This window comes from Photinus pyralis, unplaced genomic scaffold, assembly GCF_008802855.1.
Source record: "Photinus pyralis isolate 1611_PpyrPB1 unplaced genomic scaffold, Ppyr1.3 Ppyr1.4_LG5, whole genome shotgun sequence".
In the NCBI taxonomy this organism is placed as follows: Eukaryota; Metazoa; Arthropoda; class Insecta; order Coleoptera; family Lampyridae; genus Photinus; species Photinus pyralis.
Window position 1 is genome coordinate 3,396,145 of NW_022170596.1, and position 17,403 is coordinate 3,413,547.

Consider the following 17,403-nt stretch of genomic DNA (forward strand, 5'->3'; position numbering starts at 1 on the left):
AATTGAGCGTTGAATTTTCTCAATTATTAAAGTATTCCGGTGGTAATTTCTTTTAATTCATTATCATGATACCTTCTATCATTAGTAAATTATATACACACCGTATAATCAAGGTTTCCATGTTTGTATTTGCCACAACATGGCGGACGGGCTGAATTGTTCCCACTGTCTTGTATACAGATGGTATACAGTCACTGTACCCACGACTACAGTGTCCCCTATCCGTGACCGTCCATTTTGCATTTCTGGCAATTGTATTAACTCTGAGATGACGCTTTAACGTTTCTCATAACGTACGGTGTTACAGCACGTTACGCCGGTGCTAGCGTTCACTTTTTTTGAAGTGACGGGCGAGGAGGAGCATTAGATTGTTGCAATATTTCCGCGCTATAGGAGCGGTGGTGTTCCTACGCTATGAAACAGCGGTAGGTGTTTAGATCTACGCTATTGATAGCGGTAGACCTGGAGTAGTTCCACGATACGGGGGCGCTGACGCAGACTCAATTTGGCGCTATGACATTAGGTTAGGACGCCTACATTTGACCGCAAGACAGTAGACCGCAGTAATTGGGACGCGAATATTAGGACACGGACATTAGTACGCACTACGCAGACATTGTGACGCGAACAGTAGAACGCAAGCATCTAGTAGATCACCTTACAAAGCAAGAGATTAGGTCGCAGGTAGGAAAATAAAAGGTATAACTAAATTAAACCTCTTATTTCATCTGTGTATGCGCTCTAACGTCTAATCCTAGCCTAGGATTCTAATGTCTGCGGCCTATTTCCTTTGCGGTCTATTGTCTTGCGGCCCAATGACGGCGTCCTATTGTCCGGTCACCTCAATTTGTATGCCGATGCACGCTCTTTTATACCCCATTTCTGTGGTGTCCACGAACTTATAAATTAAAATGGACTGCTAATGCTAAATTGACAAATGACACCAACATGGGGGCGGCCATGATGTGTACTCACTATAACCTCACATTTCGATGAAAGTGAGTGAGCTTTTTATTGAGATTGTGGAAAATGTGGGGATTCTTCCGCAATTTTTTTTTTGTTGAAAGCGCTTAATTAAGGTACCCTCGACCTATTGTTATTAATTTCATGATCAGAGCTTGGGGTCCGTATAACGCTAACCCCATATACTGATATCTGTCTGATGAAGGTATACCTACCTGGTCCACTATTCTTAATAGGTACCTCATATTACATACCTACATTCTTAAAAAATTAAGAACAGTAAAAAACTATATTGTGGTGGCTTTTTGAGTGGCGTACCTAGTCAGTGAAGATTTCTGTTGATAAAAATTCTTAAAGATTATGAATGTATAATTAAAATTCGACTGTTGATAGTTCCATGTAATTCGAGACAACCATGCAAATTTAGATTTGGATTCGTGTATGGAGCTCTCCATGATTTTAGTTTCGACTATATTGATCTTGTCATTATCTTAATTAACATTTCCAAACGATTGTTTTTCAGAATGTACTGCTTTTTAAATATAGCGAGATTCCTTTAAGAGTACATATGTACAATTTTTCTCTGTACCCTTTTAAGAGATTTTAAATTGGATTACAGGGAACTTAAACAACATCTGTACACAAATGCCACTCAAAATTTGGAAGTTTGCGCCTTATTGTAATCTTTAAGTTAAACACGAGCACACATAAATGAAACTTTATTCACTACAAAACCGAAAAATTAAATGTATTCATTCCCTGCTGTAATGTAATGTTGATACATAAGTTGGCAAGTAGTGCTGAATGTTGGCACTTTACCTATTGTACAGATTCATCAACATTTTTTTTCTTTGTGGATATTTATGTCTCATTCGAAATGTCAAACTCTAAATATTATGCTCGCCAGGAGCGAATGCCGGTCACAGAACGGCTGATAGCGGTCTACAATCGTATGTTGTTCATATTAAACCATACAATTTATTGCAGTAGACCAGCATCAAGTTGTCTATCAACACTTCATCACAGTAGCTACCATCATTTGTTAATAGATGCTATTTAAAATTCGATCTAAAATGTCCAAAACTTTGATGTGGTACAATGATATTCATGTAGAAGTAGACATGGAGATTTCCTATGTCTACTTTTACATGATAGTCTTCTAAAGGACGCCTTTATGCAACCAAAATAACCATCCTACAACAAATGAAGATCTGCCTGTTATATTAATTAATTTGAATATTATCGCTTTGACTTCCGTATTCTAATTTTCGTTCGTGTGTGATGTATTCAACTAAAGAAAAATTTGATATTTCCAATTGGTATGGTGCCGGTAATAGTTAAATGAGATTAAGAGATTTATTTGCAGTGAAGCCAAAGCAACAATATTCAAATTAATAATTAATATGACAGCCAGATGTTTATTTGTTTCATGAAGTTATTTTGGTTGCATAAAATTAGGCATCCCTCAGAAGACTTGTTATCATTTGAAATTAGACATTGGAAATCCCTATACCTACTGCCACATGATTACCACTGTATACATATACATAAGAGAATATTATCAATAAAAAAATCTCTCAATATATCCATGAAATTTAGACTATGAAAGAAAGGGGACTGATAATATCCGATCAAGGGCAATGCTGCGCGTAGAAGCCTGGGGCGGCCATATTTTCGGAGCCAAAGTTTGTTTAATTTTTCATTTTCGTGATTATGCGATTCTTCTCGAAATGTGCGATTAAAAACATGATTGGACAATGGTATATTGTAGTGCACTGAAGTGATAGCCAAAAAACACACGAAAGTATATCGTTTCACAGGTATAAATTATAAGTTAGTTTTCGGTGAAATAACAAACAAATGTGGGCTTCACTTTACGATCATTATTATCACTCCTCACTCTTTCCTTCTCTAAGCATGAAATGGACTAAACAGGTGAATCTCGAGAAGAATCATATAATGTTTCTTTTAGTATGTAGGCCTATTGCTGTATTCAAGGATTATCATAGTTACTAGTTTTTAAAAAAAATTTGCTGTGGCTAGCACAGATACCACCCACACACCTGCACATGCGTGATTCTGCCCTTTTATTCTAAAAATATGCGTACTAAATTTGGTTCCAATCGGTTCAGCTGTTTAGCCAGAAATGACAGTACAGACGGACCAACAGACATCGAGGTTTGTTTGATTCGGATTCCTGGTTCTTCAAAACATGTATTTCCGTCAAAAATGGGATCATTATTTACCCCTCGATTTACCCCAATGCAATACCTCCCTTACCTCATGTGTGGGTGGTAAAAAAGAGTGTCATATGCATATAAGTATGGAAGTATTGAACGTCAGAATCTTGAAACTTGAAACCTCATTTAGGTATAAGTAATATTCAACAAGTACCTACATGTAAAAAATACTTCAGATTCCTAGTATGATAGATCTTAACTTATCGGTAACTACAAATAACAAATCTCTCAAAAAAAACAAACAAAAGCTAAAGACTAACAGGCAACGAACTAATTAGAACAGAATCATGCGGAAAAAACTGAAACTTCAAGGGAAACTATATAGGGAAATATTAACCTGTTTTAGCCATCCGACAACACTAGTAACTTTGTTAGTAACTTCAGGAGGAACTTCAATGGTATGTTCTTCGACCAACGAAGTCCATTTTGATCGAAGTGCTGCCTGCGCTGCGAAACTGGCCATGCTGAATGTGTTAGTCTCAAACCTGCACATTTTAAATATTGGTTTGATACCTTCCAGGGCAGGAGTTATTGGGTTTTAACAAGCTGGCAATGAATAATGAAAGGGTAATTCAATTTTGCTGTAGCTTTTGCCGAAATTGTGGTCTCATTTTCAGTTTAAATAACAACTCACCTTTATGTACAACTTACAAATTAATTTTGGTAACTAATTAAGTATTTAATTTAAGTATTGAAGATTTAATTGACTATAATTTCATATTTGATTTTTCACCATTTTTTTTCATTCGTGACTGACATTCACAGATGGAAGTCAGAAGTGTCTCACCTACGCCTACGGTTGGAGACAGTAACAGCGTTGCCTCCTTTTGTATAATGTTATCCGTGACTGATTAGTGTGTATAATCCAAGGACGTTAAAAATACCTCCTTGGTATAATCAAAGAATACTTTACTCTTTGTTACTCTTTGGTATAATCAATGTCCGGGAGGAGCAAAAATTAATGCGGATTAATATACTGTGCGATCAAAAATGAGTTGCTGTCGAGTCACCTTTGGAACTTTTGTTTACATGGGAAATCGTATTTAACTTCCAAAGGCGACTCTACAAACCCTCATTTTTGATCGCCCGTTAGTAGGCTAGAAGGAAATCCAATAAGCATTATGTGAGTGTAAAAACAAACTAAAAGCGTTGATGTCATTCATGTGTTTTTTGAGTATTTTGAGTACAAATACAACGATGTAGTACAATGTACGGTATACAAAAAAACAAGGGTTGGTAACTGTTGGTTTCAACAGAATGGTGCGCCCGCGCACAACGCCCTAATCGTGCGAGAATACATACCGAGAAATTTTCGATTACCCAGAAAATGTATTCTCGCAGGATTAGGGCGTTGTGCGCGGGTGCACCATCCTGTTGAAACCAACAGTTACCAGCCCTTGTTTTTTTGTATTCTTAACAAAAAATGCTACTCAATACAGTGTTCTTTTTTTACGGGGCATATAAAAAAATAAAGTTGACGATAATTTCTCCGAAACGAAACGTTATATTGAAACTCTCTCAACGGTGTCTTGTAGAACTCAAAAAGTGGCAATGGAAAAGTGTTTATTTTTTTGTATCAGAAAAAAATAAAATCAAAATCGGAAAATTTTGGCTTTTGTGGCATATCTTCGGAAGTAATCATAATTTTCTGGTTTTTTAAACATGTTTTTAATTGCGCATCTTTTCTCTAATTTAACCATCCTTGTATCTTCTATGGTTTATACTATGGTTTCGGTGATCCCATGATAGACACCCTGATCTTGGACACAAAACAGTCCTATTCTCGTGTATCTTGAAAACTTTTCAATATTGAAACCTTTTCAAGAAACTTTTCAAGTGACTTTTACAATATTGAAAATTATTTGTATTCTCGTGGTCACCTTGTAATCGTATGTTTACGTTTTACAAGATTGAAAAGTTAACAACCATGAAGTTGTAACACAGTGTAGCCAACCCACAAATGTGAATAATGTGCGCGTGCGTAAGTACAATTAATTAGCTGTTTGGTATTGGTCCGTAAAGTTAGCACCAACATGTAAGGCACAAACAATTTAATGATAATACGTCGATTGTGCTTCGTTTGTGCTTGTTTGTGCGATACATTTTAAAGTCAACACCCGCACCAATATTATGTAATTTCAATTTTTATTATGCGGGTGTCAACTTTTACGTGCACCCAAAAGGTTAACGAATTAAAATTGTAATATGCTTATTCGTTTGTGCTTCGTTTGTGCTTGTTTGTGCCTTACATTGTAACATCAAAACTCTTACCGTTACTGAGTAATAAAATTTTCAATTATGCGGGTGCCAACTTTTACGTGGCACCCAAAAGGTTAACGAATTAAAATTGTAATATGCTTATTCGTTTGTGCTTCGTTTGTGCTTGTTTGTGCCTTACATTGTAACATCAAAAGTTTCACCGTTACTGAGCAATAAGTACAACTTTCAATTATGTGGGTGCCAATTTACACGTAGCACCTAACAGGTTAACGAATTAAATTTGTAACATTGTCACGTACAAAAGATAACAGCAAGAAACAATACAGAAAAATACAAATTTCAAAGTCCTGGCGATGGACAAGAGTATGTTGCCGGCCTTGCTCGTCGGTGGGTCGAGGTTCCTTAATTAGAGAAAAATTAGATAGGGTGCCAGAAGCTTTATTTTCCACAACAATTAGGCAATCCTGCTCTCGCTTCACAAACAGGATAAATTAGCGCAGCCAGGAATCGAAACAACACAGTCAAATAAGAAAAGAAACACCAACTTAAATGGATCAATGGAATATATACAGGGTGATTCCTATAGTACCTGCCACCGTTTGGGAGCGTGTAGGTGGTGCGTAGGGGAGTATTTTGATATAGGACACTTGGGGTCGGAAATCTAAAATAAGCGGTGCCAGAGCAAATTTACCTTCTTGGAATTTCGCGCCTGTAGGTAGGGCAACCAACGTTTGCCGGCGGTGCACACGGAGCGGTCTCAGGCGGCGATGTGTGGGCTTGACACTTGATCAGAATTTTGTTTAAACCCACGAAATCCGATCTGCAACGACGGGCGTATCCAAGTGAATAAACACTATGGCAAGAACGTTTTACTAACACGGAATACGCGGACATGCCTTCATGTACGGATTGGCAAATGGTAACGCACGAGCTGCAGACGAGCGTACGCTGAGCGGTATCCAAACCGTCAAGTTACCTGCAGACAGGACTTTCAAGAAGTTCACTTCCGCACTGTGGAGACAGGGCAATTGCAGGTAAGCTGGAGGAGGCTTAACTTTACACACAGATTCGTGGATGGCACAATCGATACTTGGGTCATTTAAGCACCAATTTCGAAAAGTTTGTTTGTTTATCACGACCTCCTCCTATTTCGCAGGCCACTAGGCCGTGTGCACCGCCGGCCGGGTTGGGTTGGCTACCTACCAGGGCGAAATTCCAGAAGGTAATTTGGCTCTGGCACCTTATTTTAGATTCCGCCCCAAGTGGTTCTATATCAAATACTCGTTACGCAGCCACTACACGCTTCCAATCGGTGGCAGGTACTATAGGAATACCCTGTATATATATTCCATTGATCCATTTAAGTTGGTGTTTCTTTTCCTATTTGACTGTGTTGTTTCGATTCCTGGCTGCGCTAATTTATCCTGTTTGTGAAGCGAGAGCAGGATTGCCTAATTGTTGTGGAAAATAAAGCTTCTGGCACCCCATCTAATTTTTCTCTAATTAAGGAACCTCGACCCACCGACGAGCAAGGCCGGCAACATACTCTTGTCCATCGCCAGGACTTTGAAATTTGTATTTTTCTGTATTGTTTCTTGCTGTTATCTTTTGTACGTGACAATGTTACAAATTTAATTCGTTAACCTGTTAGGTGCTACGTGTAAATTGGCACCCACATAATTGAAAGTTGTACCTATTGCTCAGTAACGGTGAAACTTTTGATGTTACAATGTAACGCACAAACAAGCACAAACGAAGCACAAACAAATAAGCGGGTGACAATTTTAGTTCATTGACCTTTTGGGTACTGTGTACAAGTTGGCACCCGCATAATTGAAAATTCTATTACTCAGTAACGGTAAGAGTTTTGATGTTACAATGTAAGGCACAAACAAACACAAACGAAGCACAAACGAATAAGCATATTACAATTTTAATTCGTTAACCTTTTGGGTGCCACGTAAAAGTTGGCACCCGCATAATAAAAATTGAAATTACATAATATTGGTGCGGGTGTTGACTTTAAAATGTATCGCACAAACAAGCACAAACGAAGCACAATCGACGTATTATCATTAAATTGTTTGTGCCTTACATGTTGGTGCTAACTTTACGGAGCCGTTTGGTATAAATAAATACAAGTTGATTTAAGACGTGGTGTTACGTGTAGTTGACAATGTTTTTAAAAAAAGCAAGGACATCGAAATCGCAATATACTATTTATGTAGAGTACTTAGAAAAAAATTGTTTGTTAAGAACTTTCTCCTAACTTGGGCCCAGAGGATCTTCATTCTTTGTGGCTGCAACTAGCAGAGGAGCTAAATGCATGTGGAGATGGACCCACTAGAGAAGTTGAAGGATGGAAGAAGGTATTTTACCTACTTTAATATACAATTGTTAATTATATTTTCTGACTACAGGTGTTCACTGCGTGGAAATCGCAAACTCGCAAGAAAGCACGGGAGAATAAAGCACTAAATGCTCTCGAAATAGGGTTATTAAGGGCAACCGGCACAGTGGTAGTGCATGGGATTTCTACAGTACCTGAAATAGGGGTAAATGAAGTGCACGAAGCGATTCATGCAGTTGAAAACGTGGAAATACAATATGTATATCATAATTCAGGTATTTTGTAAAGCACGTTGTTAACATTTACTTTCAGGTTGACGAAGTAATACAAGATGTAGATGGAGCGGTAGCCTCACTGGATGTTCCCATAGAACAGATACTCCCTACCCATAAGGACGCCTACATAAACGTTGTTCATTGCTTCAAATTGAATAATTTTAATGATTCAAAATAAATTAATACAACTATTACATTTGTTCCACATGTTGTAATACATCTATTAATAAAATAAATTCAGGATCATTCATATTGGAAATGAACCCTAACCTTTAAATTAACTTGAAGAATGGCTAGCACGGATAATCCGTACTTGCTAAGATTTCAATATTAAGTTCTCAATATTGTAAACTTTTACAATGACTAATGTGTCACAAGAATACGAAACCGAGATCAAATTGGGAAACTTTTCAATTCTTGTTTACTTTTCAATATCGTAACTATTTCAAGATGCACCAGAATAACACCGAATGTACAGATCAGGGTAGTATCGTATACATATCCATTCTTATAAGCACTGAAACGGTGTAGCTGGAGACCTTAGAGCACTCGTAGAGATACGAGTAAATGGCAGAGTTGGCACTGCGTTACCTCAAACCCGCCGCATAAACGGCCAACTAGCTCAGAGTTGGAAAACAAAATAAGAGCTTCAGATCTTCCATAGCGGTAGTTCGTTCTGGGCATTTGATCTTCTTAATTTCGTTGCACTTACTGACTTACCAATGGTTGATCACCACTCAATTTCTATCTTAACCCTACCCGTGTGAAAATGAGAAGATACGAGGGTAGTGATAACAGTACAAATCAGTTTAGGTACCAAGAGAAATACTTACTGGTTTATGGTCAAATATTAAACTGTAAAATAAAATTGTGTTTATAATGGGATAGCGTATCACCATCACAGAGTTGTATATAAGTAAATAGAGAGACAGTCTTGTAGCGAAAAATTGACTCCAATTGAACCTTGCGCAGGCCGTTGGTGAGTGTGCGCAGTAATCGACAACAGAACCGGCTTCAAATTAAATGATCCTTAAAGCAGGTTCGGCTTGAGAATAATATGGTTTCTCATTGCAACAAAAATTGAAAAGAAATTCAGTGTGTGGTGAATGATGTTGTTAACACTGTGTCTTGAATAAATAAGAAACATTACAATCGTTAAGAACTTTTAATACAGTAGACTACACTACAATACAAAGCTGGTAAGGGGCTTACAACATACAACATCAGAATCGAGAAAAGATTTTTTGAGATTCTGGTATAAAGGAAATCGTATATTTGTCGTGCGACCGAGTTTAAAGATCTATTTATGCACTCAGTGAGTATAAAAATAAGCAATGAAAGAATAAAATAAGTTGAAATTTTATTTTGGTGCGGGACAAAATTTCAGGTGTGCAATGCCGAAAACACAGTTTGAATACAGGTAGCCACAAAGTCGACAAACTGCAAATGCCAATAACTCAAATATCTCAAAAATGGAGCATCGGCAGAGGGTATGTACAGTGGCACCACACTCAGAAGGTCCCTGACAGGGCGTGTCCGAGGACGTTGGAAATTTAGACTTTACATTCTCATGCAAAATTTGACTCTACTAAATATAAATAAGTGGGCCACGCGATATGAGTTGCATTACTTCAAGGGGAAACAGTAAAATTAATAATTTTATTTTTACAAAACGTAAACACATTTAAGATTGTTAGATGTTCATGTTCAACACAATTTACAATTCTGATGCACTTCTGCTGTGTAAATATGGACAGTTATTGAAACAATCACATTGAAATTAATAACACTCACGACTAAATTAACACACAACCTTTAACTTTTTTCATTCATTATCGTCACTTGACCACTAATCATCATCGGAACTGCCGGTGTTCACAATAAATTGTAGATTGTCAATAAATTCATTTCTCGTAGGAATGTTATTTGCTTCTAACCGAGAACGTATCACTTCCTTACGATTATTCATTGTTGGTGGCTTATTTATTTGAACACTGACGAGGTGCGTGAGTTTGCTGGTAAATTTGGTATAAGCTGCTTCTCTAACCACTGCATAAAGTTGATATGATTCATATCATCGTAATAATCCCCCGATTTACTGTGCGACATCCTCTACAAAACCAGAACGACTACAAGCATACTACGATGTCCTCTGACCAGCCCTATTATAAACTTCCGATACTTCATCTGATTGTTAGCATTTACTCACTCCGTACGATGAGTGAATATAGGTTTCGTCCAAGTATATAACGGGTTTCTTGTCACATTCAGGTTGTTCATTTTCTTTTAATCTTCTTAAATAACGAGATGCCATACTACAATGTCACTTCTTTCCATTACCAACCTACGTTTGTCCGACACTTCTTGTATCGAAAACCAAGTTTCAACAATTGCTTGCGAAGAGTTTTCCTTCCACCCATATATTTGATCTTTTCTTGCACTTTTCTAGGAGCATTTTAAAATATCCTTTATTTATGTACAGATCGTCACCTACTAAACATTGAAATGGCGGTAAAGAGTATAATGTAATGGGCATGCTTAAATTATTGCTCCAAAGCGTTTGTTTATTTACAAATGAATCTGAAGCATCTGAAAAGTTATTGCTGTTTTGTTTTGTGATTATGTAACTGAATGCACCCAAAAATCGTGCTAATTTCCTTTCACGCACTGCGCATGAGTCCCAACGGCTCCGCCATTAAAAGTCGGCCACTGTAGTTGGAGTTATTTTTCCACGCGCAGGTCGTATGTACTGCCTCTCTATTTACTTATATACAACTCTGTGGAAAAACACACCCGCGCACAAGATCTATTTTTTTGAGTGTGTAAAACCTGCATTAGCAGTAAACGCTGGTTAGTGCAAAATATGCAAACAAAAAATCCCTGCTCAACAGTGCAATTGACAGTTCGACACACGAATGTCAACCGAAAATGGCAAATGTTTTAATACGGTTTAGTTATTTAACAAAAAATCAAATCGGTAAGCACTTAGCCTACTTGTATTGAATAAAAATTGTTAAATATTTGTGTATGCAAACAGAAAACTAGCTCCCCGAAATAATGTTGGTTATGATTATATAATTCTTATTTATTTTCCTCTTTTCCAGGTGCATTGGGTCCTATTTCTTGCAGTCATGTGCAGCATTACTCAACACCACCCCCAGGCACTCCGCCTGCCCAAACCAAAACAAAGTTCGGCCCGCTTGCCGACCAAGATCGCATCTTCACAAATTTGTACGGCACTCACGACTGGAGATTGAAAGGTGCACTCAAACGTGGAGATTGGTACAAAACAAAGGAAATGATATGTAAAGGAGCCGACTGGATTATAAGTACGTTAGCATGTTGTAATAACTTGCCAATTAGTTTTGCCGTGTTTCAGATGAAATTAAGGTGTCCGGTCTGCGAGGGAGAGGAGGCGCCGGTTTTCCGTCCGGTATGAAGTGGTCATTTATGGTGAAGCCGGGTGATGGACGTCCTAAATATTTAGTGATTAATGCGGACGAAGGTGAACCGGGAACATGTAAAGATCGCGATATTATGAGGCACGATCCGCATAAACTAGTGGAAGGTTGTTTATTGGCGGGCAGTGCTATGGGTGCTAAGGCTGCTTACATATATATCAGAGGAGAGTTTTACAACGAAGCCTCTAATATGCAAGTAGCAATTGCGGAAGTAAGTTGTTGATTTCTCAGCATTGTTTTCCTGTGGTATCGAAATGTAGGTGTGAAGGTGTCACTATCAACTTCTGATACCACAATCTTATAATGTATACTCAACAAAATTATGATTTTAGGCATATCAAGCTGGCCTGCTTGGAAAAAATGCTTGTGGTTCTGGATACGATTTTGATGTTTTTATGCACCGAGGTGCCGGTGCTTACATTTGTGGGGAGGAAACAGCCCTTATCGAATCACTCGAAGGTAAGCAAGGCAAACCTCGTCTGAAACCACCATTTCCCGCAGATGTGGGAGTATTCGGCTGTCCCACGACTGTAACCAATGTTGAAACAGTAGCTGTGGCACCTGTAAGTTTGGTATCGCCACCTGTTGTTAACTCCAAAGTATGCTTTATAGACAATATTAAGAAGGGGAGGAGCATGGTTTGCGTCATTTGGGCGTACCCGTAATTCGGGTACGAAACTATTCAACATCTCGGGTCATATAGTGAATCCCTGTACGGTCGAGGAGGAAATGAGTATACCTCTTCGAGAACTAATCGAAAAACATGCCGGTGGTGTTACTGGCGGATGGGACAATTTGCTAGCGATAATTCCTGGTGGTTCCTCAACACCGCTTATCCCCAAAAGGTGAAGATAATTTCATTTGGCACTCGTCAAAATAATTGCATTGTAGTGTTTGCGACGATGCCATAATGGATTTCGATGGGCTCGTTGCATGTCAAACAAGTTTGGGAACGGCAGCTATCATTGTCATGAACAAACAGACAGATATTGTAAAGGCGATTGCTAGGTTGATTATGTTTTATAAGCACGAATCATGTGGGCAATGCACACCGTGCCGTGAAGGTAAAGGCCAGATTTGTGTTGCAGAAACTTAAATGAAGTTTTTAGGAATTAGTTGGATGAATAAAATGATGTACAGATTTGTTGATGGGAATGCAAGACCAGATGAAATTGACATGTTATGGGAACTTAGTAAACAAATAGAAGGACACACTATATGCGCCTTGGGCGATGGAGCTGCGTGGCCAGTTCAAGGACTTATAAGACATTTTAGGCCCGAGCTAGAGATGAGAATGGAAAAATTCCATCAACAAAACCAACAAAAGATGTCTAATTAGGGAATTGAACAATGTTTTATTACAGTTTGTGAAGATTAATAGTTCAATATACTATGTAAATTAAAATGACGGATTTTGTTATGTATTCGATTATATTGTTTTTTATTTAATAGTTGCTTGTAGCAATTCTAGTGATCAGTTTTGTCTTTGTAATATTTAAGTATGTTGTAAATAAAACATTTGATCTTTGCTGGCTACGAGCATAGAATATTTCTAGTAAATTTAATTTAAAATGGGCAACTCAAATAGATTTAAAAGTAACTCCACTCCTTTCCCATTTCTGAAAAATATTCTGATGTCTTACATAAAGTACATGAAATACATAATTGTTAATTAGCCGGACCTTCTCCAGCCCATAAGTTATCCAAGGTTCTGAATACGGAACCTTAAACCAGGGGTTGGAACCCATATGAAATATAAGTACCTATTAAAATTGTTTCTCATATGTGCACGTCATTCTTTATGTAACTGATGTAAATAAAACTGCCACTAAAACAAGCATGTTATAGCAAAGAATATATAATAATTACTCTTTGGTTATAGTTTATTGCCCATATAAAAATATAATAACAAAAACTATCAAACTACCCACATATAACTTCACAAAATACACATCTTAAAATCTAATTACAGACAGTGGGGCGTAAAATCCATCTTCTCCCTTAGATGACATGCACGAAAGGTGAATGGAATCCAAAACTTTTTCTCCAAAATAAAAATCTTTATATTTCTCAATAATGCTGGTAGCATTAAATGGTATCCGTTTTGTGGGCCATCTCGACCTTTTTGGTGTGTTTTGTGCAGATTTACTTCTGTACTTGGTATTCATAAGTGTTACGTGTAATCTAACATTGTCAGTATATTGGATCAGTAGCCCTACAAATAGGCGAAATTATTAGCTGTTTTAAATAATTATGATAATAACAGTCTCGCTTTTTTGCTATTCGCGCAATTGTCGCAGGGGCACTGGCTCCAAACACATGTCACTGGCACTAATCTATTTAGACGCCTATTGTTCCCCCACAGACAAACTCCAGGCTCATTTTTAGAGGTCGTAATAGGACCCTATTAGACTATTAGAAATTAGTCAGATACATTTAACAGTAACATGAAAAACAGGCCCTTAAAGCGAGTTTTATTTCTACACATATTTACCACGATTGTAGAAGTAATCAGAAATAGCATTAGCCAGCTTTTGCAGGACTTCTTCATTGTTATCTTGCACAATCTTTGCATTTGCATATAACACGTTCACTTTCGAGTGATTGTCATTCATGCAATCAATTCCAGCCACGTGTACTTTTAAGGGAGTTTCACTGCTTAAGAAAGTGCTATAAAGAGACAAGCCATTAAAGATAAATGAATAAAATAAATATCTCACTCTAAAACTTCAGTTTTGCAATCATTTAAGGCCTTGACAGCCTCCTCTTTCTCTGACGGACTTAATAAAACAAACACACAAATTGTTAAATGTAATTTGAGTGGCGATTGGAAAACACTGTCCTCCACACCTTCTATAGGACCAGCACTCAGTATTGCATCCTAAACACTGCGTGTAAATATTCAGTTAATCATCATAATCTCTACTTTAAATTGCTGAAAGTTTCTTTGTACTTCTTCACTATTTACAGGAATCGATATAAATTGAGCAGCAGGTTGTTTATTACGTATTTCGGCAACAATGCTTTGTACTGTCCGTCGAGCATTCACCACATCATCAGCACAGTCTCCGCTTATAGTCATACTGCCGTCATCCCTTTGTGGTGTGCGAATAACGGTGCGTGTATCTACCTCTATTTTCCTTCGGCTTAAGTAAGGGAAATTGTTTAAACCAACATAATAAACACTATAAACTCTCTTTCGTTAATACCATGCTCATTGTAACATTTACTTACGGTGGTAAGCAAAAACTTGTAGTGAAACGGTTATCCGTCTCTGTTAAAATGAAGTTATGCTCTTGCTGTAGGTTCAAATCTGTTACAACAGAATCTATGCAGAACAGAAACATTTAAGCAAGCTATTCTTAATGTTTGGAAGGCAGTATAATTAATGTATAATATACCTGAATTGGTTGGCAAATTACGATTAAAGGCTGTTCTTGTTTCAAACTTAGGTATACTAAAGGCTGTTCCATCGATCCACATCTTTATGGGTTTCGTTGAACGATTTATTTTACCCATGCTGTGAAAATTGGTTGAAAAAATCACGTAAAGCTCTGAAAACCAAAATTCCAAACGAAAAATAGAAAAACTGATAAATAAAGATAAGTGTAATGTTTGCTATAAATAAATCAATAAGTAGGTCCAAGATCCACCTTGAGTTGGTCCAATGCCCTCCAGCAGGTGGCTAAAGCAGAGAATCTTTGATTTAGCGTGATCGTGATGTGATCCACGGTTGCATTGCATACATGCACGTTCACAGTTAAGCCCGTTTGTAACCAAGGTTGTTTTATTAGAAAGGTTGTCGTAACCATAGACAAAGCACATTTAGATACATAAGTTAAATGAACAATGATGGAATGATGTGTTGTCTTGGCTAAATGCGTTCCCTACTTCCGTTGGAGGGCGCTAATAGCGGTTTGAACAATGTTTGAACATGCGCATTAGTTATATTGTCATTTATTTAACGCGTAGCGCGTGGTTTTGTTAATCTAACCTAAGTTTGCTGTGTATTTTCACGTGGTAAATATAATTCGTATAAAAGATAACGGTTAAATATTGACTTAATGTTCGTGTTTATGCAGTTTTAATGTGTAGGAAAATTGACTAAGTTAAGGATTAAACTCAACTAATATGGTATTATGCAATAAATACTAGTTAATATTAAATAAACGAATGGACGTCTTTAGGTAATTGTGCTATGATGGATGCTAATACTGTAAAGTACAAGAATAAGTGTTGTGTACCTGGCTGTGATGACAAGGTTTTAAAACGACATCGTTTTCCAAAAGACCTAAATCTTTTAAGGAAATGGATTGAAAATATTAAAGTTCCACATTTAATGGCATTGCAACCGCATCAAGTATATGATACAAAGTTTGTTTGTCAGAAACATTTTGCTCCGGAATATGTGGTCCCTGGAACCAGAAGGGGCCTTCGTCGAGATGCTGTGCCCACTTTACACATATTAGGTATGTAAATTAATGTAGTAATATATGTATAATGTCTAATTAATTGTTACGCAGGCAATGTGGTAGTAGAATCAGCTGTACCCACACGAAATTTATTTGAAGACACAGAAAATGATCCCATGGAAGTGACCGCAACAACAACTGTACCCACACGAAATGTATTTGAAGCCACAGAAAACGTTCCCATGGAAGTGACCGCAACAACAACTGTACCCACACGAAATGCATTTGAAGCCACCGAAAATGTTCCCATGGAAGTGACCGCAACAACAACTGTACCCATATCTTCCTCAATAAAAAAACCGCAAGGTATTTAACTTTTTAACCTATATATTATATTTATGACTAATTTTTACACAATCTGATTAAAATTTCTGGTGCTTACTGAACCATTTACAATTTTCTGCATGATTGACATTTTTGAATTACTAGCTAATTGTAGTAGCCAGTAACAAGCCAGGAACTTTGATGAGCTAGTATAAATCTTGGATTTAAAGATATATTTTTATATGTTTCACGTGAATATAATTTGTTACAGATATAAAAAAGAAAAAAAGGATTTTGCAAGCTGTGAATGTGACCAGACAAATTCAACTAACACCTAATTGTCAAACATTTTATAAAATGGTTACACAATTAAATACCAAAGCCGCAAAATTTCATATCCAACGGGAAAGTTACCGAAAGCGATTGATGCACGCTGAGGCTGTTGCTAAAAATCCAAATTTTGCCAATTTTGCTGATGTGATTAATGAAACTACCTATAAATTTATTCTCCAGCAACTTCGTAACCAATCTTTACCCCCTAAGGCAAGACGTTACACTATAGACGACAAGTTATTAGCGTTAATTGTGCTAAAATCAAGTAGCAAGGGGTATAAGATTTTGTCCAAAATATTTTCCCTCCCATCAAAACACACTCTGCTAAATATGCTGAATAAGGTTCCTTTTCGTCCTGGAGTTAACAAGCAGATATTTGCTAGTTTGAAGGATGTTGTGCAGAAACTTTCTATTAATGAGAGAAAATGTGCCCTTGTGTTTGATGAGATGTCAATTTCTCCTTCCTTGTCGTACAACATAAGAGCTGATTGTTATGATGGCGTAGAAGATTTTGGAAAGGAGAGATTTCCACATTTGGCTGATCATGCCAATGTATTTATGGTCAAGGGAGTATATCGGCAGTGGAAGCAAGCATTATCATTTACATTTAGCAATGGGCCAGTAAAATCATTGCAACTTAAAAAGATGATTGTTGAAATTATAAAGGAGTGTCACAATATTGGCTTTGAGGTAGTGGCAACTATTTGCGATCAAGGTAGTGCAAATTCATCAGCAGTAAATTTACTGATTAAAGAAACAAATGAACATCTCTTGAAAAATGGCATTGAGAACAAATATATAGGATTTCTAGTCGATAATAAAGAA

At 37.2% G+C, this 17,403-nt stretch overlaps 4 protein-coding genes across 5 annotated transcripts; 3 read left to right on the forward strand and 1 right to left on the reverse strand.

The window, feature by feature from the left end:
• The first annotated feature begins 5,776 nt into the window (after positions 1 to 5,776).
• On the forward strand, positions 5,777 to 8,294 carry LOC116172725. Its single transcript, XM_031489992.1, has 4 exons — positions 5,777 to 5,810; positions 7,680 to 7,792; positions 7,844 to 8,032; positions 8,086 to 8,294. Exons 1-4 carry the CDS (start codon positions 5,777 to 5,779, stop codon positions 8,224 to 8,226), a joined length of 477 nt encoding a protein of 158 aa, XP_031345852.1. The 3' UTR covers positions 8,227 to 8,294.
• A 2,635-nt stretch (positions 8,295 to 10,929) lies between these two features.
• On the forward strand, positions 10,930 to 13,045 carry LOC116171042 (NADH dehydrogenase [ubiquinone] flavoprotein 1, mitochondrial-like). Its single transcript, XM_031487687.1, has 7 exons — positions 10,930 to 11,025; positions 11,153 to 11,377; positions 11,428 to 11,720; positions 11,842 to 12,072; positions 12,122 to 12,354; positions 12,401 to 12,573; positions 12,619 to 13,045. Exons 1-7 carry the CDS (start codon positions 10,977 to 10,979, stop codon positions 12,846 to 12,848), a joined length of 1,434 nt encoding a protein of 477 aa, XP_031343547.1. The 5' UTR covers positions 10,930 to 10,976; the 3' UTR covers positions 12,849 to 13,045.
• Positions 13,046 to 13,368: 323 nt separating this feature from the next.
• On the reverse strand, positions 13,369 to 15,164 carry LOC116171044 (activating signal cointegrator 1 complex subunit 1-like). Of its 2 annotated transcripts, none has more exons than XM_031487689.1 (6): positions 14,911 to 15,164; positions 14,744 to 14,822; positions 14,436 to 14,694; positions 14,230 to 14,390; positions 14,004 to 14,179; positions 13,369 to 13,724 (listed from the first exon to the last, which is right to left on the reverse strand). In XM_031487689.1, exons 1-6 carry the CDS (start codon positions 15,026 to 15,028, stop codon positions 13,465 to 13,467), a joined length of 1,053 nt encoding a protein of 350 aa, XP_031343549.1. In that variant the 5' UTR covers positions 15,029 to 15,164; the 3' UTR covers positions 13,369 to 13,464. The 2 variants fall into 2 exon arrangements, with proteins under 2 accessions (XP_031343549.1, XP_031343548.1); XM_031487688.1 differs by having other exon boundaries at positions 14,744 to 14,837.
• Positions 15,165 to 15,337: 173 nt separating this feature from the next.
• Positions 15,338 to 16,943, forward strand: LOC116172729. Its single transcript, XM_031489995.1, has 5 exons — positions 15,338 to 15,643; positions 15,697 to 15,978; positions 16,033 to 16,287; positions 16,517 to 16,843; positions 16,921 to 16,943. Exons 2-5 carry the CDS (start codon positions 15,708 to 15,710, stop codon positions 16,941 to 16,943), a joined length of 876 nt encoding a protein of 291 aa, XP_031345855.1. The 5' UTR covers positions 15,338 to 15,643; positions 15,697 to 15,707.
• Positions 16,944 to 17,403: the final 460 nt, after the last annotated feature.